Source organism: Schistocerca cancellata, chromosome 4 (genome assembly GCF_023864275.1).
Source record: "Schistocerca cancellata isolate TAMUIC-IGC-003103 chromosome 4, iqSchCanc2.1, whole genome shotgun sequence".
Taxonomy (NCBI): domain Eukaryota; kingdom Metazoa; phylum Arthropoda; class Insecta; order Orthoptera; family Acrididae; genus Schistocerca; species Schistocerca cancellata.
The window spans coordinates 526,887,459-526,913,775 of NC_064629.1; the positions used below are offsets into that span (position 1 = coordinate 526,887,459).

Below are 26,317 nucleotides of genomic sequence, written 5' to 3' on the forward strand. Positions count from 1 at the left end.
GTGTGCACTGTTGTATTGTGTGGTTGTGCACACATTTATGGCAATGGAGTATCAGACTGCAGTATTTAGCCACATGACTAAATCGCTGGGCTGGCAGCTGTGGCATTGTTAGGTTAGCTGTGGCAGTTCATGTACTTCTACAATCACGGCCATGTGGAATGGAATACCTTCTGCAGGTCGCAGGAGTGGGCTGTGTCTGCCAGTTGGGTACGTTTTTTACGTGTCCAGAAGCCCATCATGAGGCTTGTGCTTAAGCATTCCCAAGGGCAATGAGCTCCTCTTGTACTGTCACATTTGGGATACATATGTCCGCTCTCTTTATCACAAACTGCTGTGTTCTTTCTTCGCCAGCTCTGAACATGTAGTGTTCTCCTTTCGTTCCCTAAGGAAGTCAAGTAGATCTTTGTATTCAGTTTTTGCCACATACAGTGAGGCTTTGTTCTCTGAAAGTTTGGCGTAGAATTTTGTGTTAGCGTGTCTTCTCGCGAATGCTTTGGTCCCAATAGTCGTGAATGATGACTGGAGGAAAACCAATCTATGTTTTGTTACCAGCAGTGGTGGATTGGTGGTTATTTTGCACTAACACAGTGTAGTTCATGTTGTTACCCCTTATGTGTATTGTGCTAGCGGCTGAAACTGTGGGTATTGGCAAGAGCACTTGGCAGATGCCTTGTAAGTTTGTGGGCTCACTTGTTTGTGCGTTTTTCTTCTGTTCGCGCTCTGAACCTGCGACCTACAATGGTTCATCTTCATATGTCTGTTCTTCCTCTGAGGTCTTCAGTGCCAGCGATTTTAGTTCCCTGGACCTAATCAGTGAGAGTGGGTGTTTTAGAATTGATGCAGGTGGTGTCTCAAGTATGTGTTTTTCTGTTTGCACTGAGAACTCCGGTGCGAGCTCTTCAGGCTATGTGGTCTCGCGGTCGCGTTCTCGCTTCCCGAGCACGGGGTCCCATGTTCAATTCCTGGTGGGGTCAGGGATCTTCACCTGCCTCGAGATGACTGGGTGTTTGTGTTGTCCTCGCCATTTCATCCTCATTCACGGAAATTTTGGAAATTTGCAGTAAGGACTATGGGACCAAACGGTTGAGGTCATTGGTCCCTAGGCTTACACACTACTTAATCAAACTTAAACTAACTTACGCTAAGGACAACACATACACCCATGCCTGAGGGAGGACTCAAACCTCTGATGGTGGGAGCTGAGTGAACCTCATTCATGAAAGTGGTAAGATTGGACTGAGCAACGGTTGGGAATTTGTACGGGCGCTGATAACCGTGCCGTTGAGCGCCCCATAAACCATCATCATCATCATCTACTTCTTCTTCTTCTTCAGGCTCTGGCGTCCTCATTGGTGAGATAGAGGGCATATTCATTAGTGTTGGAGTAGTTAGTGTGTGTGATTGTTGTGTTGCAGTTTGAGCTTTGTCGTCGCCAGCCATCAATTGGACAATGCACTCCCATTCCAGGGCCATGACCTCTTGAGTAGTGGCGAGTGGGACAGAGATGCTCACAGGAACAGCAGGTACCTCTATCATTTGTGTTGCATGCATCATACTGCAGGTAGTAGGATGGGATCTGCTGTAGGAATTCGCCATCTCCCTGGTGTAAGGATTTTTTTAGGGATACACAATACTTTTGCTTTTCTCCTTGAGGGGAAAAGGCGTAATGTGTGTCCTACAGAAGTGGGGAGTCCCTTCGGCTTATCTGAACGAGGTACAATGCGCGGTGCTAGAATGCGTAGGAAGAAGAAAAAAGCCTAAAGTACGCAGGCTTATCCTATGTGATCAGGCCTCTGGCATTGACGTGCCCTACAACAGATCAGAGAGTCCCACTGCGGAATGTGTAACCGAGGGTGCGGGAGCTTTGAGTCAAATACTCTTTTCCGCTGAGCTCAAGAGTGCTTCAGTAAATTTTACGAGAGTTTTAATGTTTCGGACGGCACGGCTGCTTTCTCCGCTGTTTCGTCCTTGCTGCCGCTACAGCTACTTCGATCCGCTGCTGCTGCTGCTCGCAGCTAGTAGCTGACGGCCGTCCGCTCACTTCGGCTGCCGCGGTGCTAATGACCTGCTGACGCATAGACATCCTCTCGGGTCGGCTGCCGCGCTGCGAACGACATTTGAAATTCATTGTCGAAAGTTCTGTTGTAGCGTTCCGTCAAGTGTGAATCGGCCTTTTCGCTGTTGTTGATGTTATCGTAGCTGGCCTAACTTAATATGAGTGTTTTTGATCCTAGTGATCAGATATAGGACTTTGATGGTTATAAGGAAGTTCGGAAGATAGTGTTTAAAACTGCCGATCTGAGAGCAGACCATTGGTTGACTGGATCAGGCATGAAGATATTTACTAGACCTCGAACTTACGAACGCAGTGATCTCTGGACGAATGCTACAAATAATATCTATGCTGTCAAAACAGCGTTTATGTCAAAGATCATATACAAAGATACATCTGTTCTGTTGTTTGGTTTGTGGGCGTGATATAAACAGAGGGGCGAGGTACTGGGGACGCTGGTTTACTGAATGGTTGTGCAGCCACAGTTTTTTAAAATTAGGAATGTCGCGTAAAGAGTTTTTCGTATTGGCAACTGCTCACTTTAATTGTGCTTTAGTTTAGTGTAAATCATATAAACTCATACGGGAAATAACGTCATCGTTTATTTAATATGCCGCTCACGAATTGAGAGTGGGATGTTCATTGTTTCTTTCGCGTGTAGTACAACATGGCATGTGTTCAGCGGGCATTCGCACAGAAATTGTCAAAGTAAGTTTACTCTAGAATGACTGCAAACAAATTTGTTAATGAAGTCTGTAGTTCTACATTTCGCCTTGTATTATATTACACTTGCGTCTATATCGTAAGTAATTTCACTCAGTCAGTGATCTCATTAACTTTCACGAATGCTCATAACTATTATGTGGATATTTAACTATACACCCTAAATTTTCTTCTAAAACCTCGGTGTTATTTAAATGCCCTATTTCTCTTGACTGAAGTTGGTGTTAAAATGTAGTACACGATGTACCATAATAAACATCACATAACATATAGGACAAGTATGTTGCAGTTTTAAGAAATCTCGCGTCATAATCTAAAAGTTGTGTCGCCTATTACATTATCCCTCTTACTTAGGCATAATTTAGAAGTAGTGTAACATTTATATTAGACAGTCTTCCAGATTCTGTCAATTGAAAGTCAACCTCTTTATTCTTTCATAGATATTTCCAGTTCACTGACAGTGTGCTTAAGTTTTGCTTGGGCCCTCATGCTGTAGTGCGTACATGGTCATGTTGGAAGTTGTATCCCATGTCATCCTTCAACCTTAGAACTGATTTACTGTGCCAGTTGTTTGGGGATATGCTGATTGATATGGACACCAAGCCAAGGTTTTATGAGGCATTTTTATACACACAGTTCATTTTCAGAACTGAAAGAAGCACTAAGTGACAGAGGAGTAAAGCCATGGACTGTCCAAGGCTTGAAGCCTATAGACCATAAAATGAATTGAGTCTCATTTGTACTACCTGAAACTCCAAGTAAATTTAAGATATATGTGCAAATGTTTTCACGAGATACATTTAAGCAATCAGATATGTACTTAGTGGCTAGCTGCAGTCTTTTTAAGGCAAGCTTTCTGAATGTTTGAGGTTAAAGTATCAAACAGCAGTTTTCAAAAATAGTGCTAATGCTATTCTTCTCTTACCTCTCTGGCGACTCCCTCAAATGAGTCTGACGAATGCCAGAATGGTTCCTCTGAAAAGACCAACTGATTTTCTTCTCTTACCCAAAATTTGTTCTACGGCAGTTAACTATATTTGATCTGTGTGGTAGCATCTGTGATAGGCTAGACTCCATTATTGTAAACCATTTCACTTCAAATGTGTTAGTTCCTAGACATCTTGGTCACATTAAAAGACATCCTTTCCCATAGGTGAATGATAAGTTGCAGCCTACCATCAGATACATGTAAATAGTCCTGGAACTCTAAATTCAATCTTTGCCTGAATATTTCACAGGATTATAAAATGTAAATGCTGAAGCCCACACAAAAAAAAAGAATAGATAATGGCTTTGAGTTGCTGAGAGTGCATTAAATGTTCCATTCCACCCATAGAATCAATATATTAATGAGTATATTTTTGGCTTAGACTGAATCTGTATAAATCAGTAACATAATTTATATTGTCACACAGTTCAGTCAATGTGAGAGTGCTTTTTTCTAGTGTACCAAGCATAACCAATCACAATCCACAACTTTTTTTACTATACCCAACTTAAGATTCATAAAACAAAGAAAGAAAGAAAGAAAGAAAAAATTGTTACAGAGCAACATGTCTGAAGTCCATGTCACTCTGCAATGTAACTTTTCAGTAGATCCAAAGCTGAGCCTAATGGACTGCCCTAGCAGTCATTTGTGGGAGTGAAATAAACAAAACTTGGAGCTATTTGATTTCAGTCTTTGTCTTTATCACAGATGATCATGTCATTGTTTCTTATGAAAAGAGGTCTTTGACTTTGACTACGGACACTTAAGCATCATATTAAATTGCATTGTTGTATAGAAAAGGTCCTAAGCTGAATGGTGAGTCATGCTTAGACATACCATGGTGACCTAATGGTTGTGATGACTGTTCACAAAAAGTGAGAAATTGGGGTTAAAGTCCTGATCTGACACCAATTTTCAGTTGTCACTACATAACCATTACATAGCAGGTTCAGCATACCTAAAAAGTTTGTATTTGCGTGTTATCATATCATTGCATTTTCATTGACTTCATCTCTATTGATATATTAATTTTGGTGCATTTAAGAAATTTCATCCAGATTTAGATTTTATGTAATTTCCCTAAATCCTCTCCAAGGAGCTAATAAACTGCTTCCCCTTCCCCATCTAAGACCTACTTTTCTGCTTCCTTCTTTGTTGCAAGGTCTTCTGTGCTCACTTGTGACACCACATTGTACTCTCTTTATGCACAGGCTGTCTTTCTTTTCTTGTTCACTGACATCTTACATTCTTCCTTCACTTTGCCATTTAGTTTCCTTTTTGCCTATCTTCCTTCCTGTGTGTTCCTGATGGGTGGCTGATGTATTTGACACCTAAAGGATCACTGGGTAACATATAATTCCCACCTCTTGGGTTGATACATAAGGCTCACACATATTCCATGCTAATAAGGGAAGGGTGGTTGTCTGAGCTGGTGTCTTTCCAGTCCCCAGTTGATCCCTTTGTCTGAAGTTCAATTGGTATGAACACTCATCTAAGAAGGTTTAGTACCCCTATGTGAGGAATCCCAGAATGAAGGAATACACCCCCACAGGTGTTGGCAATTGTGGGGGTTCAAAACGTGATGAATACATCAAACCAATCTAGTAAGCCTCCATCCAACAAACAGAACTGTAATTAACCCAAGGAAATGATGAACCATCCAGTTAGTACATAGTGTCACATGTGGAAGGAGGTTAGAGTTTTGTTAAAGTCAGTCTTGTTTGTCATTCATCAGGGAATGGACACAATTTCAGTGTCACTGAAGTCATATTCCCACCTGTATAATAGAACCATGTTAATTGACACAGACAGTGCCATTTAGGCTTAAACACTATTGCGAGCTACTCTCCTATGTGGATGCCCTGTTCGTGTAGAGGTCCATCACACACTAGATTACTCGTGTGTGTTTATTACTACCCAGTGGCTTGACAGTCTCACGAAGGAGGAAATCCAAGATTACCTTTTCAATCAGGGCATAAAAGCAGTACAATGGGTTATGAAGAAGGTAGATAATAAATTAGTGCCTACCCTCACCCTGTTCGTTACTCGTGCACGATGGAACCCTCATCAAAGTTCAAGGCAGTCCATGGAGTTTAAGATCCTGTATACCAAACCTGATATATTGCTATCAGTGTAATGTTTCAGCCGTACTCACATGTCCTTTAAAAATGCAACTAACTTTTGGGAGAGATAAACGTTAGGGAGATTGCCCACTCCCTTCCCTCAGTACATTAACTGTACAGGAGACCATGTAACTTTGTCCTGTTTATACTATGTGTCGCCGATTAATCCTAGGATTTTTATCTGTCACTTACCCCTTCTTTTGCCTCTGGCAGTGTTTGTTGATGTGAAAAATGCCAAGTTCCATACTCGGGTTCAGAATCTGTGTTAAACTGTAGATCTCCCTGTAGCTGGCTGGGTAAGTAAGTTTGAAGATCAGAAGGAGGCAGTGACATACCACCTCCAATAGGATGATGCTGAGTAAAGCACTGGCATGTTCAAAACAATCTTTAGATTGATGACTGCCTTACTTTTTACCTTAATGAATGGGCTACATAAAGGTAAAAGGTCTCACTGTTGCTTGGGAAGTATTTGTCAACCGAAAGCCTTCCATACCACTGTCTGGCATTCACAGCATTGTTCTTACTACTCTGTGACCAAAAACAGGGCCTACATCTGACATCTCTGTGATTCACATGTAAGTGCTCAGCAGAGGGTTCATAGAACCATTTTCCTTATTTCTCTGCTTTTACACTCCTGAACAATGTGGAAAAAATGAACCCCTAAATGTTTTCATTTGAACTCTGATTTCTATTATTTTATTAGGATGGTCATTTCTTTATGTGTAGGTGAGAGTCAACAAAATATTTTCTCTTTCAAAGGAGAAAGAGGGTGATTGAAATTTCATAAAAATGTTTTGTCACAACAAAAAATGCCTTTGTTTTAATTACTGCCACACCACCTCATGTGCGCTCTCTCTCTCTCTCTCTCTCATTCTTTTCCCACTATTCCACAATAATACAAAAAAAAATTGCCCTTGTTTGAACTTTTGCCATGTCCTCCATCGAATCTCTCTGGTAAGGATCTCTTGCCGTGCAGCAGTACTCCAGAAGAGGACAGATAAGTGTAGTGCAAGCCGTCTCTTTACTAGATTTGTTGTGTCTTGTAAGTGTTCTACAGATGAAACAGTCTTTTGTTTGCCACTCCATCATTTTCTGAATGATGGTTCCAGTTTAAGTTACCCATTATTATCATCCCTAGGTATTCAGTTGAATCAACAGCCTTTAAGTCTGTGTAATCAAAATTCAATGTGTTTTTTTAGTACTCGTATGAAGGACCTTATACTTTTCATTGTTAAAGGTCACTCACCATAGGTATTGACATACACATCTGCAGCCTCCAGTGTAGTATCACAGTTGTAAAATCCCTAAGTGCAAAAGTAGCACTCTCAATTGCCACTGTTGTACCTGCACAATATTCTGTACAACCTTCAGCCACGCACAGGAAGTTTCTTATGATTCATACAGAGGAATGTAAATTTAAGATGGAACAGTATTGAGACGAATTTTTTGCTTACTTCAGCCCAGCAAAGGTGCAGACCCTTGCCCAAAAAGCGTGGAAGGAAATGAAAAGGCAGAGAGAAATGTTCTTCGCTGTCACCATCTCAGAGATACTCCTCAAAGGCAGCACCATGCAAAGACATTGTGCAGCCAACGTCCACTTCATTGGTGTGAATTACCAACTGATCCTCTACCTTAGATACAGCTAATAAGCCTGGGGAGGAAAACCCCACCTCTGAAGAAATAGTGGAGCAGAATGATCCTCCTCCTCCTCCTCAGTCCAGTAGTTGAATGCATACAAATTGAGGCACCCCAAAGCTACCACAGTAATAACAACTGCCACATTGTACATCTCTCATCCTGAAATATGGCTGTCCTTCAGTGGAGTGTATGTGGCTGCACATTGCATAGAGCAGAGCTGCAGCTGCTATTACATTCACAATCCTCAGCTGCTTTATGCCTGCGAAAATACACTGATCTTTTATGCTTCACTCTGGAACTTTATGTATCTTGGAGGGAACTTCAGCTTGCAGTGGTGTAATGATGCTCATCTTAAACACTATCCATGGTTAAATCATTCAACTGAACACCCAGTTACAAGCTGTTGCTGGAACATTTTGTTTCCAGTATTACATGTTCTTGTGTGACATCTAGACACCCATATCACTTCTCATCAGGGCGGATGTACTATGGCTTATCACTCAGCTCCTAACACCTTTCTTGCTGCACGGTGACTGCAGTGCCCATCATATCATTTGGGGCTCTCCCAGAGCCTGTAGGCCTATGTGAGCCATGCTCCTCGCATATATTGTGGACCAGCTTAATATTGTCCTTTTCAACACTTGCGAAACCACATCCAACATCTATTTCAGCTTCTACTCATTCAGCGGCACACATGGGTATCTCCTCCTGCAGCACACAGGTTGTCCTCTGTCTAGAGTATTCTATTGTTTCAGAAGCTCACTCAAGAGGCCATTCCCTGTGTGTAATTCACTTACATTCCATACATAAGATGATGGCAGATTTCTAAAGTTGGCTCTGTTTCTCATTGGCATCATTTGAGAAACAACAATTCCACAGCAGTGATTACCAGGTAGAGTACTTTACGAATGTGATCTTTATTGCTGATGAAAGTTTTGCAACAAACCTTGCTTGTCCAGTGGACTAAGGAATGCTGAGTCATGGTTCACATGCAGAGACAAAATCTGTGTGTTTTTTTAATGACACCACACAGTGCGGAACTGAATCCATTATCAACAAATGTGTACAGAGAGCCATTGAATTATCAGAAACAGCAAAACAACCACTTTGATCACTCTTGTTGATTTTACTCCCACTTCTGTGTGGGAAATTTTGTTGTGTTTTTGACCAAAAAAATTGTTTCTGCTATACCCGAAATGACCATTTCTAAGGATATCATTGTGGATTCTGTCAATATAACGAACATCTTTGGTTGGTACTGGGATCTTAAACTCCACACTTTACCTTCCTGCCTTCATACCTCAGAGACGAGCAGCAGTGGCTCAGGAGATCTCATTCAGTTCTCATAATTGTGAATGCTGTAACACAATTTTTACTGGAAGGAAGCTGGTGCGTGCTCTTTCATTAACACAACCCTAAGACTCATGACCAAATATAATTCACATTCAGGTGTTGTAACATCTATCTCCTTATGGCAAGCAGTTTCTCATCCATCCATACATACAATCATATTTGGAAGCACAGCACATTTCCTATACATTAGTGTGAAGTCACCATAATCCCTGTTTCTAAGCCTGGTAAGGATAGGTACCTTTCTTGCAGCCACTATTCCATGTCCCTCTCCAGTAGTGTGTGCAAAGTGATGAAACAAATGATCAGTGGGTTGCTGGTAAGGTGACTTGAGTCTCAGAAATTGCTAACAAATATCATATGTGGTTTTCAAAGGCATTGCTCTGTAAAACTTTCTGCAACAGTGCAACATTGTAGCTGTATGTTTTGATGTGGGAAAGGCCGAAGACCGTGCTGGAATACGAGTATCATCCATATAACGCACAGATAAGGCTTCTGAGGCTGCCTGCCTCATTTCATTCATGAGTTTTTAAAAGACTGGAGTCTTTTTAATGTACACATATATTCAGCTCTGTTGAGGAATTTTATTCAGAATGATGTACCTCATGGCTCGTGCTGAGCTTAACATTATTTGTCATACTCCACAGGGGGCTCGCAACTCTTGTATGTGTGTGGCAAGTGTGTAGTCCCAAGCAATTGGAGGACTTGTTCCTTTCCTGTGCTGCAGTTTTACTCTCTGACTATATCTCCTCTCTGACTAATTCTCTAGGACAAGCTCCCTGCTGACAACGTATCTCACTCATAGGATGTCAATTCGAATTTGACCCACATTGTTCCTTAATTTTGTGCCAGTTATTTCTTTTAATTTGTGTTCAGTTCCCACTTCTGGGTTTACTTCCACATTTTTCAGTATTTTTACAGATTGTGTAGGCTATGTGAGGAAGGTTGTGCCTACCAAGCATGGTGGTGAATCCATGTATCTGGGGTCGTTACATACCCGTACAGTGGTAGCCCATTGACCATACAGGGATTGCATTGTTGATGCCCAAGCTGACACCACACCACGTGTGCCGAGCAGTGGTGCCTGTTCATTTGCAGGCATGTGAATTCAAGCATTGGCCATAATGATAGGTAGCCTTTGCTCTGGTTGGATGACATCTGTGGCGAGAACTCTCATTTGGAGTAGGCAGCATCATGGCAGAGATTTGGGATCATGAAACGAGCAAAGGTATCAGCCAGTGGCCATGAGGTCCCAACAGTGTCTTCAGACAGACCACAATTTAGTGCTGATTCTTATGATCCTAGAACTTTACCTCCTTGACTGTTCTATGGGAGGAAAATGAAACCAAACTACTTGTGAACAGTTACTGATTTGCACCCAAACAAATGGTTGGGCCTGCCCCTCTACTAAACCAATGTGTTTTGTGGAGAAAATTGAAAACATAGTTGGTGAACTCTCTTCTCTTAGGATTTTGCAAAGTAGTTCCATCTTAATTAAGACAGCAAATTGTACACAGTCCTGGCCTTTACTGTGTATAAACAATTTGGTGATGCACCTGTTACCATCACACCCCATAAGAACCTTAATATGATACAGGGATTCATCTTTCACTGGGACCTTATGCTGCAGACAAACAAAGAACTGTGCAAACGCTTAAAGAGACAAGGGATCCACTTTGAATGTTGTGTACGTTGTGGCCCACTAGATTGACAAGGTAGACAACAGTGCATTTCTCCTCACATTTGAAGGGGATTCACACCCAGAAAAGATCAAAATCGTGTGTTACTGCTGTGATGTGAAGCCATGTTCCCACACCTGATGCAATGTTTTAAATGCTAACACTTTGGACATACAACTTCCTGGTGTACTTACAACCTCATTTGTGGAGACTGTGGCTAACCACTTTATGAAAATTAACCATCTTCTCTACCACCTTTCTGTATCAGTTATGGGAATGACCACCTTCCCCAATCCATAAACTGTGCTAACCTACTAAAGGAATGCAAAATACAGGAACTGGATGTCACAAATCATCTTTGATATTTTGAAACTCAAAAAATATGATCATTTGTATCTGATCTCAGTGATATCAAACTTTGCTGCTACTGTGGCCAGGTCATCAGTTGTATCTGCTATATTTACTCTCTTGACATTGACATCTGGTAATAGTACAAATAAACTTGACTATGATGCTGATAGGCCTGCCCTTCACATGGTTCATGGAGCACCATCTTTGGGTACCACTCCCTGCTGTCAGCTGGAGAAGCAGCTTCCTCCTCCAGCATCTACTGGTGACAAGGATGACTCTTGAGAACCGTCTCTCCAGAAATCACATATCATACACCTAACACCAGCCACTGCCTGAAAGAGCCGTGGACAGTGGGTCCTAGGGTCGCACAGCCTTTTTTCTGTTTCTACAGTCACAGTAGACAAGCCCTCACAACAAACTTGACCATGAAAAGTGGTGTTGGTGGCGGAGGAGGAGGAGGAGGAGGAGGAGGAGAAGAAGAAGAAGAAGAAGAAGAAGAAGAAGAAATCTTGGCTACTCTGGGACCCCAGAGGCACCAACTGTCCTCACGCTGTCAAGCTCTGAACCAATGTTTGTTGATGTTCCACATCCATTGGTGAGAGACAGTGATCCTGGTGTGTGGTCTGTCCTTTTGACCCCTTTTTTGCCTATCCAGGACACCCTCAGCTTTATGGTCCAATGGTACACAAATGGGTACTATTTTCATCTGCTGTAACTAAAACTTCTAATTTTCTCCTGTTCTGCAATTTCTAAGAAACACACTTAACTAATGACCATTCCCACACTCTTTGAGATTACTATGCCTTGTGTTGGAGCTGTACTGACCCTGAGGCAGGTGGAGTCTGCACATTGGTTTGCACAGATTTCATCAGCGAGTGGATTCCCCTCCATACTATTTCTGAAGGAATTGCATTAGGAATCCAAATGACACTACTGATCACCATTTATAATGTTGAGTTGCCTCCATGCAGTGCACTTACTTACTTTGCGATGACCACCTGAATCCAACAGCTGTCTCCCTCACCTTTTTTCTTACTTTCGGATTTCAGTGTGTACCACCCCCTGTGAAGTAATACTAATTTGACTGGTAGGGGCCTTCTGATTGACCATCTACTTTCCGATTTTGATCTGTTTCTCCTCAGTGACAGTACTCCCACCCACTTCAGTGCCACCCATGTCACTTTTTCAGGTATTGACATGACAATCCCCTCCCCCAATTTTGTATTGTAGGTACCCAACAATTTTTGCAGAAGTGACTACATTTTGGTGAGCCTTTACCTTCCTTGTTACTGCCCAATGGACCAGTTACCATATTGTGCTATTCAAAGAGCCAAGTGGCAATTGAACACCTGTGCTGTGTCCACAAGGTTGTGGGATATGTCTTCGATGCCATTACCTGCACTGCTGGAGCTGCTGTTCCCCTTTCTGCAGGTGCCTTCTGCCACTGGCTGATGTCATGGTGGACCAAAGACATTCCAAAGTGTCAAGATCCTCAAAGGGTCCTGCAACATCCAAGGTGGCTTCCTCCACGGACCACCTTCCTCATTTTAAAGTGGGTTCATGCTAAGACTTGCTGTCTAAGTAAATGCATTAAGAAGGAATACTGATAGTGTTACACCCCCTCTTTGGTAGTGTCTTCCCCTTCGTTCCATGTGTGGGCCAAGCTCCATGGTTTTCTGGGCCACCAAAGATCAAAAAGTGTCCCTGGTCTCTTCCTTCAGTGCTGTATTTTTACTGAAGTGTTAGTTCTTGCTGAACACCCTTCATTTCACTTAGCAACATCATTGGCGTCCTCTTCTTACCCGTCTACCTTTCCATCGCATAAGTGTCAAGTTGAAGACATCTTCCTATCCTTCCCCCCCTGCCAGGCTGAATTATCTAATGAACCTTTCACTGATCTGGAAATGCTTCAGGCTCTTGACTTGTTATATGATATGTCCCCAGGTCACAATTCAGTTTATAACCAAATGATCCAACATCTGAATGAATGTTACTAAAATGTTCCATCAACTCAGTGGCTTAAACAGCATTTGGCTAGAAGGTGGTTTCCCTTTGCAATGATGAGATAGTATCATTGCCTCAGTCCTTAATCCAGACAAAATCCGTCTCTAATGACCTCGTTGTCGACGGGACGTTAAACACTAATATCCTCCTCCTCCAGACAAAATCCCAACATCCATCAACAGCAGCCGACTGATTAGCCCCACCAATGTGCTCTGCAAGGATGGTAGCCAGATGATTATGCTGAATTCTCCTCTGGGATCTTTGTCTTCTTATCAGTGTCATTTCTGGGAGGTATGATACACAACTGGCCATCTGGTTAGGTAGGAAATAGCAATCTGACAATCATGTTTCTAAATGCCTATGGTCTCTTTTGACCTATATAAGGCATACAACATTGATTGGCACCATCACATTTTACAGACCTTCCGTGACTGGGACTTTTGAGACTCCCTACTGATTTTTATTCACCAATTTTTACCCCACCTGTTGTTTTGAATTAAAAAAAAAAGAGTTGATACATCACATAGCTCCCCCCTGCGGGTCCGGGGGTTAGAATAGGCCCGAGGTATTCCTGCCTGTCGTAAGAGGCAACTAAAAGGAGTCCCTCCCCCTGAAGGGGGGTAATTAGTGCCTGCGTCCGGAGACGGACGGTTCCACGACCTATATTTGTGGTCAATTTGGATTTTCACTTCTTCTCGTTTCTTCCTTCCTTTGGTTGGTTCCTTTCTTTGTTCTTCTCCATCTCGCTGTCTTCCTTACTCTTTCCCTTGCCTTCTTCTCCTTGCCTTCTTCTCCTTGCCTTCTCTGGTCTCCGCCTCGGCGTTTGAGACAGTCTGTCCTCTCTCTCTCTCTTCCTTTTCCTCTTCTTCCTTCCTCCCTGTGCGCGACTGAAGGCCGACCCACGCGTTCGCACGCATAGCCGGTGACGGGGTAACGCGTAATTCCCCGCCCTGGGTAGACAAGTAAGGCACGCACGTAACCCCTGGTAAAGGCCAGGCCCAGGGAGGGGTGATTGCCTGAGCTGATACCTTCTGACCATGCCGATTGGTCCCTCCGTCTGTTTCTCGGGAGGTGTGACCTGAGGTGTAAACATTCACCTAAGGCGGGAGTGCCCTCTGAGAGGGTCCCCACAAGGAAGGAGTGCGCCATCGGAGACGCTGGCAATCATGGGGGATTCCTCCGCAATGGATTTCTCTTCTTCTTCTCTCTCGACTTCTGCCCACAAACGGAAACTTGACCAGCCACCAGTGACAAAAGTACTACCGCCTGCCCCACAGTTCCGTGTCGTTTCTCGATCTGAGGACGGAAAGGATTTTTCCTTTGTCAACCCTTTCGTTATCCAGAAGGGCATAGATGCCATAGCTGGAACTGTTAAGTCTTGTACCAGGTTGCGTAATGGTACCTTGTTACTAGAAACTGAGAGCGCCTTTCAGGCACAAAAACTGCTTCGAGCCACACTCCTGTACACGTTCCCTGTCCGGGTGGAGGCTCACCGAACTTTGAATTAGTCTCGTGGTGTGGTATATACTAGATCACTCGACGGATTGACTGATGAGGAGATTCAGTCTTTCCTCGCAGAGCAGGGCGTGATGGCTGTCCATAGGGTCATGAAAAAGGTCAACAATGAACTTGTACTGACCCGGACACCTTTCTTGACCTTTGATAGTGTTCAGCTGCCATCGCGCATCAAAGCGAGCTACGAGGTTATTTCTGTTCGCCCCTATGTCCCGACACCTACGCGCTGCTACCATTGTCAGTGTTTTAATCACACTCGCCAGTCTTGTTCCAATGCGGCTAAATGTGTCACTTGTGGCAGGGATGCCCATGAGGGTGACTGTCCACCTCCGTCTCCTCGTTGTGTGAACTGTCAAGGTGACCATGCAGCGTCCTCCCGCGACTGTCCCATCTATAAGGAAGAACGCTGTATCCAAGAAATTCGGGTCAAAGAGAAAGTGTCCACCTCGGCTGCTCGCAAGCTATTTGCTAGTAGGAAGCCCACGCTGCTCCCAGCGGGGAAATACAGCACTGTCCTCGCCTCTCCTCTGACTACCAGGGAGGTGGCAACCCAGACATGCGATCTGACTTTCAGCACCACGGTCGTCCGTTAGGCCAGTGCTAAGATCGCGCGGTCGACGTCTCCTCTTCGTCCCGTCACCCCACAGACACAAGCCCCTTCATCAGCTTCTGCCATGACGAAGACCCAGAAGTCAGATGCATGGGCCTTCAAGCAGGAATCATCCCATGCAGACTTCCTACGTACCTCGACCTCCCAGCCATCGACCAGTACTTCCACCAAATGACCTTCCAAGAAGGCCCATAGGAAGCACAGTTCTACTTCTCCGCCATGGTGCATTTCTTCTCCTGCGCCACCCAGCGGTTGCCGCCCCAGGCCGTCATCCGTTTCGCCTGGCCGCACCGCTGGTAGCCGAACATCTGGCCGTTCACCGGCGGAGGAAGCTCCCCCTCCTGGTCATCTTACCAAAATGGCCGATGAACCTATAGAACCAATGGATGATGACTGTCCGCCTACTGATAGCGGCGGCAGTGCTCGCTCGAAGCCGGGCCCTCAGCGGCCTTCGAGGTGACCCCTTCTTTCATCTTCCTTTTCTTCTTACGATGGCACTTATTCACTGGAATATTCGCAGCATTCGCTCCAACCGAGAGGACTTAAAGTTGCTGCTCCGCTTGCACCGTCCGCTCGTCGTAGCCCTCCAGGAAACGAAGCTACGCCCATGCGATCAAATTGCCTTGGCACACTACACCTCTGTGCGTTTTGACCTACCCCCTGTGGTAGGTATTCCGGCTTTATGTTATGTTGCTGGTCCGGGATGATATTTACTACGATCCCATCACGTTGCACACCGGCCTGCAGGCAGTTGCCATCCGAATTACTCTCCCCACTTTTACATTTTTCATTTGTACCGTTTACACTCCATCGTCGTCTGCCGTTACCAGGGCAGACATGATGCAAATTATTGCTCAGCTACCTGCACCATTTTTGTTAACTGGAGACTTCAATGCCCACCATCCCCTTTGGGGCTCTCCAGCATCCTGCCCGAGGGGCTCCCTGTTAGCAGACCTTTTCAACCAGCTCAATCTTGTCTGCCTCAATTCTGGTGCCCCTACTTTTCTATCGGACACATCTCACACCTATTCCCATTTAGACCTCTCTATACGTACTACCCAACTTGCACGCCGGTTTGAGTGGTATGCACTTTCTGATACATATTCGAGCGACCACTTCCTGTGTGTTATCCATCTCCTGCAGCATACCCCCTCTCCGTGCTCATCTAGTTGGAACATCTCCAAAGTAGACTGGGGGCTCTTCTCTTCCAGGGCGACCTTTCAGGATCAAACCTTCACAAGCTGCAATAGTCAGGTCGCACACCTCATGGAAGTCATTCTCACTGCTGCTGAATATTCCATCCCTCACCCTACTTCTTCTCCACGTCGCGTACCGGTCCCCTGGTGGACCGCAGCATGTAGAGACGCTTTATGTGCTCGTCGATGTGCTTTACGCACCTTTAAACGCCACCCTACAGTGGCGAATTGTATCAATTATAAACGATTACGTGCACAGTGTCGTCGTATTATTAAAGAAAGCAAGAAAGCCAGCTGGGCTGCTTTCACGAGCACCTTCAACAGTTTTACTCCTTCTTCTGTTGTCTGGAGTAGCCTGCGCCGGCTATCTGGCACTAAGGTCCACTCACCAGTTTCTGGCTTGACGGTCGCGAATGATGTCCTTGTGGCCCCTGAGGATGTCTCCAATGCCTTCGGCCGCTTTTTCGCAGAGGTTTCGAGCTCCGCTCATTACCACCCTGCCTTCCTCCCCCGAAAACAGGCAGAGGAGGCTAGGCCACCTAACTTCCGCTCCTCGAATCGTGAAAGTTATAATGCCCCATTCACCATGCGGGAACTCGAAAACGCACTTGCCCGGTCACGGTCCTCCACTCCAGGGCCTGATTCTATTCATATTCAGATGCTGAAGAACCTCCTGCGGGTAAAGGTTTCCTTCTTCATACTTATAATCACATCTGGATTGAGGGACATGTTCCCGCATGCTGGCGCGAGTCTATTGTTGTACCGATTCCTAAGCCGGGGAAGGACAAGCACTTGCCTTCCAGTTATCGACCCATCTCGCTTACCAGCTGTGTCTGTAAGGTGATGGAGCGAATGGTTAACTCTCGTTTGGTTTGGCTGCTCGAATCTCGACGCCTACCTACCAGTGTACAATGTGGATTTCGTAGGCGCCGCTCTGCTGTTGACCATCTGGTTACCTTGTCGACCTTCATTATGAATAACTTCTTGCGGAAGCGCCCGACCGCGGCTGTGTTCTTTGATTTGGAGAAGGCTTACGACACCTGTTGGAGGGCGGGCATTCTCCACACCATGCATACGTGGGGCCTTTGCGGTCGCCTCCCTCTTTTTATTCATTCCTTTTTAATGGATCGACAGTTCAGGGTACGTGTGGGTTCTGTCCTGTCAGACACCTTTCGCCAGGATAATGGGGTGCCACAGGGCTCAGTTTTGAGTGTCGCTCTCTTCGCCATAGCGATCAATCCAATAATGGATTGCCTCCCAGCTGATGTATCAGGCTCCCTTTTCGTGGACGATTTTACCATCTATTGCAGCGCGCAGCGTACATGTTTCCTGGAGCACTGTCTTCAGCATTCTCTTGACCGTCTTTACTTCTGGAGTGTTGCCAATGGCTTCCGTTTTTCTGCAGAGAAGACGGTCTGTATTAACTTCTGGCGCTACAAGGAGTTTCTCCCACCGTCCTTACGACTCGGTCCCGTTGCTCTCCCATTCGTGGAGACAACAAAATTTTTAGGTCTTACATTTGACAGGAAACTTAACTGGTCTCCACAAGTGTCATATTTGGCTACCCGTTGTACCCGTTCTCTAAATGTCCTCCGTGTTCTCAGTGGTATGTCGTGGGGAGCGGATCGAACCATCCTACTTCGCCTATATCGGTCGATCGTCCATTCCAAACTGGATTATGGGAGGTTCGTATACTCCTCTGCACGGCCATCCATCTTACGCCGCCTCAACTCCATACAACATCGGGGTTTACGTCTTGTGATCGGAGTGTTTTATACTAGTCCCGTCGAGAGTCTTCATGCTGAAGCTGGTGAATTGCCACTCACCTACCGGCGCGATATACTGCTTTGTTATGTATGCCTGTCGCCTACTGTCAATGCCCGACCACCCGTCTTATCGTTCCTTTTTTGACGACTCTCTCGACCGTCAATACGGGTTGTATGTCTCTGCCCTGCTACCCCCTGGAGTTCGCTTTCATCACCTCCTTCAACACCTTGATTTTTCACTCCCTGCAACCTTTCGAGTGGGCGAGAGCCACATGCCACCTTGGCTCCAGGCTCAGGTTCGCGTTCACCTTGACCTCAGCTCACTCTCAAAGGAGGTTACCCCCGGTTCAGTATACCACTCCCGTTTTGTCGAACTTCGTTCGAAGTTCATTAATGTGACCTTCATTTATACAGATGGCTCTAAGACCAATGACAAAGTTTCAAATACCGGCTCCATGGCCATTGTTCGGTCTTCACAGCTGAGCTCTTTGCCCTCTACCAGGCTGTTCTTTACATCTGCCGCCACCGACATTCTGCTTATGTCATCTGCTTCAATTCCCTGAGCGCATTCCAGAGCCTCAGTGAGCCGTATCCGGTTCACCCTTTCGTGCACCGGATCCAACTCTCTCTTCAGCAGCTGGTGGACGACGGTTCTCCGGTTAGCTTTATGTGTGTTCCTGGCCATGTCAGTATCCCTGGGAACGAAGCTGCAGATGCCGCGGCCAAGGCTGCGGTCCTCCAGCCTCGGACAACTTCTTGTTGTGTCCCTTCATCAGATTGTAGCAGGGTCATTTGTCGGCGCATTTTATCGCTGTGGCATGCCGATTGGGCTGCACTTACGGACAACAAGCTTCGGGCCTTGAAACCTCTTCCCGCGGCTTGGACGTCCTCCTCACGCCCTTCTCGGCGGGAGGAGGTCGTTTTGGCCCAGTTACGAATTGGACACTGCAGGTTCAGCCATCGCCATCTGCTGACGGCTGTGCCGGCGCCGTTCTGCCCATGTGGGCAATTGCTGACGGTCTGCCACATTTTAATGTCCTGTCCGGATTTTAACACACTGCGTCTTGATCTTGGCCTGCCTTGTACTCTAGATGCCATTTTAGCGGATGACCCACGAGCAGCTGCTCGCGTTCTTCGTTTTATCAACTTGACAAACCTCTCTAAGGACATTTGATTACGCTGTTTTTGTTTTTAATCCTATGCCTGTCAGTCTGTCTTTTATTGTGTTTTCCCTTTTAGTTGCTGTTTTAAACTTGTGCTTCGCGGTGCATTCCTAACGTAGTCTGGGCACTAATGACCATTGAAGTTGTGCGCCCTAAAACCACACACAAAAAAAAACATCACACAGCTGTTACTCTCTTCCTCATTGCCATCAATGAACTAGTGACCTCCCTAGGACTATTGGTCACCCCTGCACTGTATGTTGACAAGTTTTACATTTGGTATAGGCCCAAATCTGTATCCTTGGCTAAATGCCAGCTCCAACACACCATCCAAGGGCCTCCAATTGGATCCTTTCTAATGACTTCCAATTCTCTTCCACAAAAAATGAGAATCATACAATTCTGTCATTGTACCATCGTATGTCTTGACGTATAATTCTACTTGGGTACCCGACACTTAGATGTTGCTGCTCAGTGCCAAGTTTTGGGACTCCTCTGTGATAAAGAAAAAGAAAAAAACCTGACATAGCTGCTTCATATTCATCAACTAAAGAGTAGTTGCATATGAAATCTTAACACACACTGCCCACACTTCTCAGAGTGCATATTGTGCTACTCTCTTCTATATTTACTGAGCCATGGTTGCATGCTTATTGGACTATGGTTGTCAGGTTTATGCCTCATTGGTCCCTTCAGCTTGGAAATCACTGGACACATTCCATCATTGGCACTTGCACCTTCCATACTATTCATTTAGACAGTCTCTTAGCCAAAGTAGGGTCTTCCCTCTTCAGGATCTGTGGTACCAGTTCTTGCTCACTTTTGCCATCAGCATCTGACAATTTCCTAATCATCCATCGTATCACATTCTTTTTGTATACATCAACCCCTGATGCCCGCCCTTGGGTGGGATTAAAGTTGGAACGTGTTTCATGGCCTTCTGCCAAGATCTCCAACCAAATGTGCTCCCCATGACCCCCTTCCTCCCTGACCAGGGTTATTACCCAGACCACTAATTAGGACCAGTCTGTTTGAAGCTCCTTAAGTTTGTTACCTTCATGACCTTGTGGCTTCTTTTCCTCTGTTTTTCAGAACTGTCGGGATGCTGCTGTCATTTACACTGATAGCTCTAAAACAATGTAGAGGATAGAATATGCTTCTACATTTCCCACCAGTCAGGAACAACATTTGTTGCCGGGAATGTGTAGTGTTTTTATAGCAGAGCTCATAGCAATTAATAGAGCCCTACATTTTATTAAGCAGTGTTCACTCAATCATGATTTAACTTATAGTGACTCAATAATCATCTCCAGTCCATTGATGGATATTACCCCAGTCTCCCCACAGTATCTGCTATTGAAACTCTTCCCTCTGTCCTTAGTTGTGCAACCAGCTCAGTTGTCTTTCTCTGACTCCCAGGTCTTGTGGGTATCCCATGCAATGAACTGGCTGACCATTTGGCTAGAGAAGCAATTACTCACCCTACATCTGCTTTTATGATCCCAGTTACAGATTTGCAGTTGCAAATAAGATGTCTCTTCAGAGATGGAGGAACATCTAGTGGACTACCACCTCTACTAATAAATTCTGCATTATAAAGGAGACCGGTATGGCATGGGACTCATCCATCCAGTCCAACCAGAAGGAATCCACCACACTATTGTGCCTTCGAATCAGTCACCTCCAGTTTTATTTTATGCAGTGAGCCACCCCGCATGTTGTGGAGCCTTACAAACAGTAGCTCGCATTATGCTTGAATGTCGTCCCCCCCCCCCCCCCCCCTTTCTAGCTCTCCACACTAAGCATGACCTGGATTCTTTGCCTCTGATGTTGAAGGATAACTTGCGGACAATTGAAATGGTTCTCCATTTTCTCTGTGAAAGTAGTTTTTATCCCAAGCTACAATGTTTTAAACTACATTCGGGACAGGGGCTGGTGGTTGGGGTCGGGGCATCTCCCATCACTTGCTTGGTCTGGGGGACCCGTGACCCTTCCTCATTTGCCAGCTGCCTTGGTCATCCCTCTTTTACTCTGTTTTAATTGCTGTTGGAATCAGTTACACCCTTTCTCTGCCACATCTTGTTTTCCATTTTAGAGGTAGCACTCCAATGAACTGTGGGTGTTGTGCCCCACTTTAACACTTCAGCTATAACAGATTGGGTGTGGGATGGTTATGGGAGGGATGACCCCCATCACATGCAGAGCCCCCAGGTACACTTGCCTGGTGCTACCCTGCTGCTGACAAGATTATTTCTTTCTCCTTGTGTTATTATTGTCAGTCCAACTGATGTCAATTATATTTTTAGCCTTCTTATTCTCACTGTTATGTATCTTGTTGTTAGAAGGCACTTTTTACTGTCTTTCCTCTTAATCAGGTTGGGCAGGGTTAGTTATGAGTGAGGTTTCTCTCACTGCAGATGAGCCTTGGGACACCCCTTGTCTCTGTACTGGTACTTCTGAATTTATTTCTCAGTTCTGGCACCTAAATTGCTTTTAGTGTCTCAGTTTTACCACTCCTACATACAGGGAGTGAACAAAAATATGGAAATGCCGCAAACACTTCACATCACCATGCCTAATACTTAGTAGGAAAATTGCTGTCATTCAAGAAATGGATAAATACAAGTTCTGCATGGTTTTCAAGAGAATCTTATACTATTCTTCCTGCAAAATAGTGGCAAGTTCAGGTTGTTATGATGCAGGTGGACAGTGATTATACACCTTTTCTCCAAAGTAGATGGGAAGGGCTCAATAATATTGAGATGTGGTGATTTTTGTGTCCAGGAGAGATGTGAGAGTTAATCCTTGTGCTCACGAAACCAGTCCTGAATGACGCCAGCTGTGTGAGCAGGGTCCTTGTCATCTTGGAATACAGCATCACCATCGTGGATCAGACGTTGTACAGTGGGATGCACCTAATCAGCCAGAATGGTCACATAATCCTTGGCAGTAAAGTAACCTTGCAGAGTAACTGTGGATCCCATAGGCTACCACAATATGACTGCCCAAATCATTACTGAACCTGCACCATTTTTTTTCACTCTTGGGGAGTAAACTGTACCAGAATTTGGAAATAGTGTGAAACAAGGCTCATCCGACCGAATGACTTTCTTCCATCGACGTTTTATGGCTTTGGCACCACATTTTCCTGTTATGGGCGTTTGTATCATTGATGAGTGGTTTTGGAATTCCAGCTCGCCCTGCAATGCCCTGTTTATGAAGCTCCCTTCATGTTGTTTTGGTGCTGACAGGATTCACACATGCAGCATTCATTTCTACAATGACTTTTGCAGTTGTTATTGTATTATTTTTTGTCACAATCCTCTTTGATGATCATCCATCACAGTCACTCAACACACACTTAGCGTGTGATGTTTTTCCACTTTCCCTGTATGCAGTATAAATCTTCAATATGTTGTCTCTTGAAACACCTTGATTACAGAAGCACCCACCATATGAGCATCAACAATTTTCTCACATTCAAATTCACTTAGTTCCAATATAATGCACTCACAACTACACAGAACACTGTTCTGACCACGATTGACACTTGCAGCATATTGAGGACATTGCACAGGTGCTGTCTGTGGTCAAATACAGCAGCACGACCTGCAGAGTTGGCTAGCATGTGCATTTATGTTCGAGCATACATTTCTTGTGATTTTTCTATGTTTTTGTCCAACCCCTGTACTTTCATAATCTAATCAAACTTTTGCAGATGTCACTAACTCCACATGCACTAGCTCTTGACGAAGTCACTGGTGACCCCTCATTGTTTAGTCTTTTAACCACCAACCAACCAACCAACCAACTTTCTTTGCCATAGCAGTCAACACTATTGTTGGATCATCTCCTGTCAGGTATCTCAGGCACTCTGTTTGTCTGTGGTTTCACAGTCTGTTGCAGTTCTCAGTGGACCTGTTTACTTGACTGGCAGCTTCAGTGCCATCTCAAACATCTCTATCCATGGAGCATATTCAATAGCTTCTACCACCCTAATATGTCAGTTCTACTGCTGTTCCATGTGTCAGAATCACTTCTGACATCCATCTTACCAGGCAGCGTGCTGTATCTGTCTTCAGAATGTCCTACACATTCTAAGTGGCACCTCATGGGAGCAAACTGGACAGTTCTTTATCGTTTGTATTGATTTTTGGTCCATTCAGTGCTAAACTATATGTGTATAGTACACTAATTGTCATAAAAAGAGCTGGACCTAGAAGGACAAGGCAGATTGTGATCACTGTTGGCAGGCAGCTAGATTGTACCACAAGTACAAATTGATTACACTTTTAACTTTGAAAGACTAACATTTACTGCTCTTCAGTCACAAAATGTGCATGTTAGTGTGGCGTAGGTCCCCTATGGTTGCAAATTCAAGCATCCAGACGTCACGGGATGGAATCATACAGGTCTCGGGTATAGTCCTGTTACACTCCATCACAAGGCACCTGAGCATGCACTTCCCACAAATTGGTGGGTGGAGGTGGAGTTCTGATGACATGGTCTATAGTACTCTGCACATCCTTGACCAGGGACATATCAGGCAATGTGGCTAGTCATGGCAGTGTGTCCCCAGCTGCAAGGCACACTCGGGAGATGACAGCAGTATGAGGACAAGCATTGACGAGTTGAAATTAAGCATGGAGGTGGGTGTTTGCGAATGGTGGAGCCACCACTCACAGGACCTCCTCCATGTACTTTGTGACCGTCATGGAACCCATTAGAAAAGCTAACAGTGAATGGGTACCATAGGATATCAATCCCCACACCATCGCACGAGGCTGGTGGGACATGTGATGAGAGACTACAAACCCTTCTTGGTGGTGCTCTCCTTTGTGCCTCCAGATTCAGACCCAATGGTCATTGCCTTACAAGCAGAAGTGGAACTCGTCACTGAAGGTGGCCCACTGCTAGTGTTCAGGGTCCCACGTCTGCCTTTGCCAACACCAGATGAGTTGCACAGGACTCTGCATTGGTGTGAATGGCAGGCATCATAAAGATCACTGTGCAGTAAGCCCTGCATCATGCAACCTACTGGCAGTGGTACTAGGAATTACAAGATTTTGTATAGATTGCAGAACAGCCCATTGTATGGCCCTATCATTGCCATTGGATCTGTTCACACATGCACCCTCCTTGTGATGCAGGCCAGACATCCATATCCTGTGTGTCATGCGTACATTCCTTCCTGTATCCATTGCAGCTAACAATGGGCAACAGTGGTTTTTATATGACCTGTCTGGCAAGCAGTACAATGATAGGACCACCCAGCCTCTTGCAGCCACATGATTTGGGTCCTCTTGGACTAGTCTAGCTGGGCAACCCATTGTCGAACGTGTTTTCTGGCCATGGTGCATGTGCGGTTGATGCTCTAGAGATGCTGTCCACTGTCTTATTGGTCAGCATGGGTGTTTCAGGCCCTCTTATGTCAACCAGTGGGCACGACATCATGGCCCTACTCACACTCCCCGAGTGCATGGCTGAGCGTGCAAACTTAATCAACGATGTAGCTGATAGTGTGTGAGATACTCTCCCAGTTTGTAGTGGATCGATCGAGCCCCTGTGGACACAGCTCTTTTTATGGTGATTAGTGTATGTTGACCTATATGGCTGTCAGTTTTAAATCAACTTAACAAGACTCATCATTGCAAAATCTGTTTGACCACTGGTGTGTTCCCCAACAGTCCAGTTATGTGTGCATGTTTGAGAGTGTCCGAGCTATTGCTACTGGTCTGCATTGTGGCACAATGTTCTCCTTTACATATACATGGAATGAGTATGCTGCTAAGTCTGCAATTCTACTATCTAATCCTCTAAGCTATTTTGTTCCCTTGGATGGTCTGTGTGTTGCTATATGTAGGAACATTCAGTTGGTCTGGCACCAACAATGGTCATCTCTACATGGGACCAAATTTGGGGACATTAATCCCTCCCTTACAGCTTCAGGAATTTATCCAAGTCATTGTGAGGAGATAATTCTATCTAGATTATTTATTGGGCACTGTCTTTTAAGCAATAGCCCCACACCACTTTGTGCTCTCTCTGTCAAACTGCTTTCTAATGCAATTTCAGTTTTTTAACACCTCATGATTTAATGTGTGTTTATCATCTTCCTTTTCTGCAGGTACAGCACAGGCAATAGAACCCATTCTACTCTTTATTCCCTGTAGCAACATGGTGAAGAAGATTTAATTTTGGTTGTTCTATTTGTTCATTTTACCTCTCCATTATGTATCTTGTTTTTAACTAGCTTTCCAGGTCCACCATCACTAGTCCTTACAGTTTTATCCACCTACTAATGCCACTCAGGCTCCTCTGCATTATCTAGCTTCAAGAATCATGGAATGCTGTACCCAGAATATGATCCTCTGTATGTTATGATTTGGGTGCTTCAAACCTCACCTGTTTTGCACCCACCTTAGTTTTAGTTCTGAAGGTATTACTGTACACTTAATAATGCGAGCCAAACAGAAGCATTTAACACAGATGAGTTTCTGACAAAAACTAGACATTGTGTATTCCTCAGTCTGGAAAATGACAAATGCCATTTGAATGTGCATCATATTGTAGCATTTACAGGAATAGATTTCCAAGGATATAACAAAAATCTTGTATCATACATCTTTACAGTGTGCCATTTCCTCTTCGGAGTTTGTGACATACCTTCATATTTCTTTACCATAGTGGTTAATTCATGGATATCCTGTTCAGAAGAGATTGTTTCCAAATCCCTATCCGGGCATCCGTGTTTAGATTTTGTACAGTTTCCCGAAGTCACTTTGGTTGAATGTCAGGGTGGTTCATTCCTCGTTCTTATGTGATCCGAGCTTGCACTTTGACTCAAAATAGAACTCCTAATGCTTCTTTATAGGGTTGATTTTCTATGCTGTGGATATTAACAGTGTGTCATCTGCGATGTAGAGTCCAGACATGTATTCACTCCATTACTTAACTGTGCCTGTACACAACCTTTGCTTGTCAGTTGCAGCGGCTTGAGAGAGATTGAAAGTAACATTAGGAACTACCACTTTTAGAATCCTTTCCAAGAAATGTTTATTTGTAATCATTCCATTTATCTTATTAATGCATCTGTATTAAAGTTGAAAGATGTTAACCTTAATTTCAAAAATATGCTGATGCCACTGATTCTCACAT

The 26,317-nt window shown here is 44.6% G+C and overlaps 1 protein-coding gene across 1 annotated transcript in view; it reads left to right on the top strand.

Annotated features, from left to right (window-relative positions):
* Positions 1–2,635: 2,635 nt before the first annotated feature.
* LOC126183490 (dedicator of cytokinesis protein 7) overlaps positions 2,636–26,317 on the top strand; it is a 266,895-nt gene continuing 243,213 nt past the window's right edge. The window contains exon 1 of the mRNA XM_049925523.1: positions 2,636–2,761. Coding sequence (XP_049781480.1) covers positions 2,721–2,761 — 41 coding nt within the window. The 5' untranslated portion in view covers positions 2,636–2,720. The remainder of the gene's footprint in view (positions 2,762–26,317) is intronic.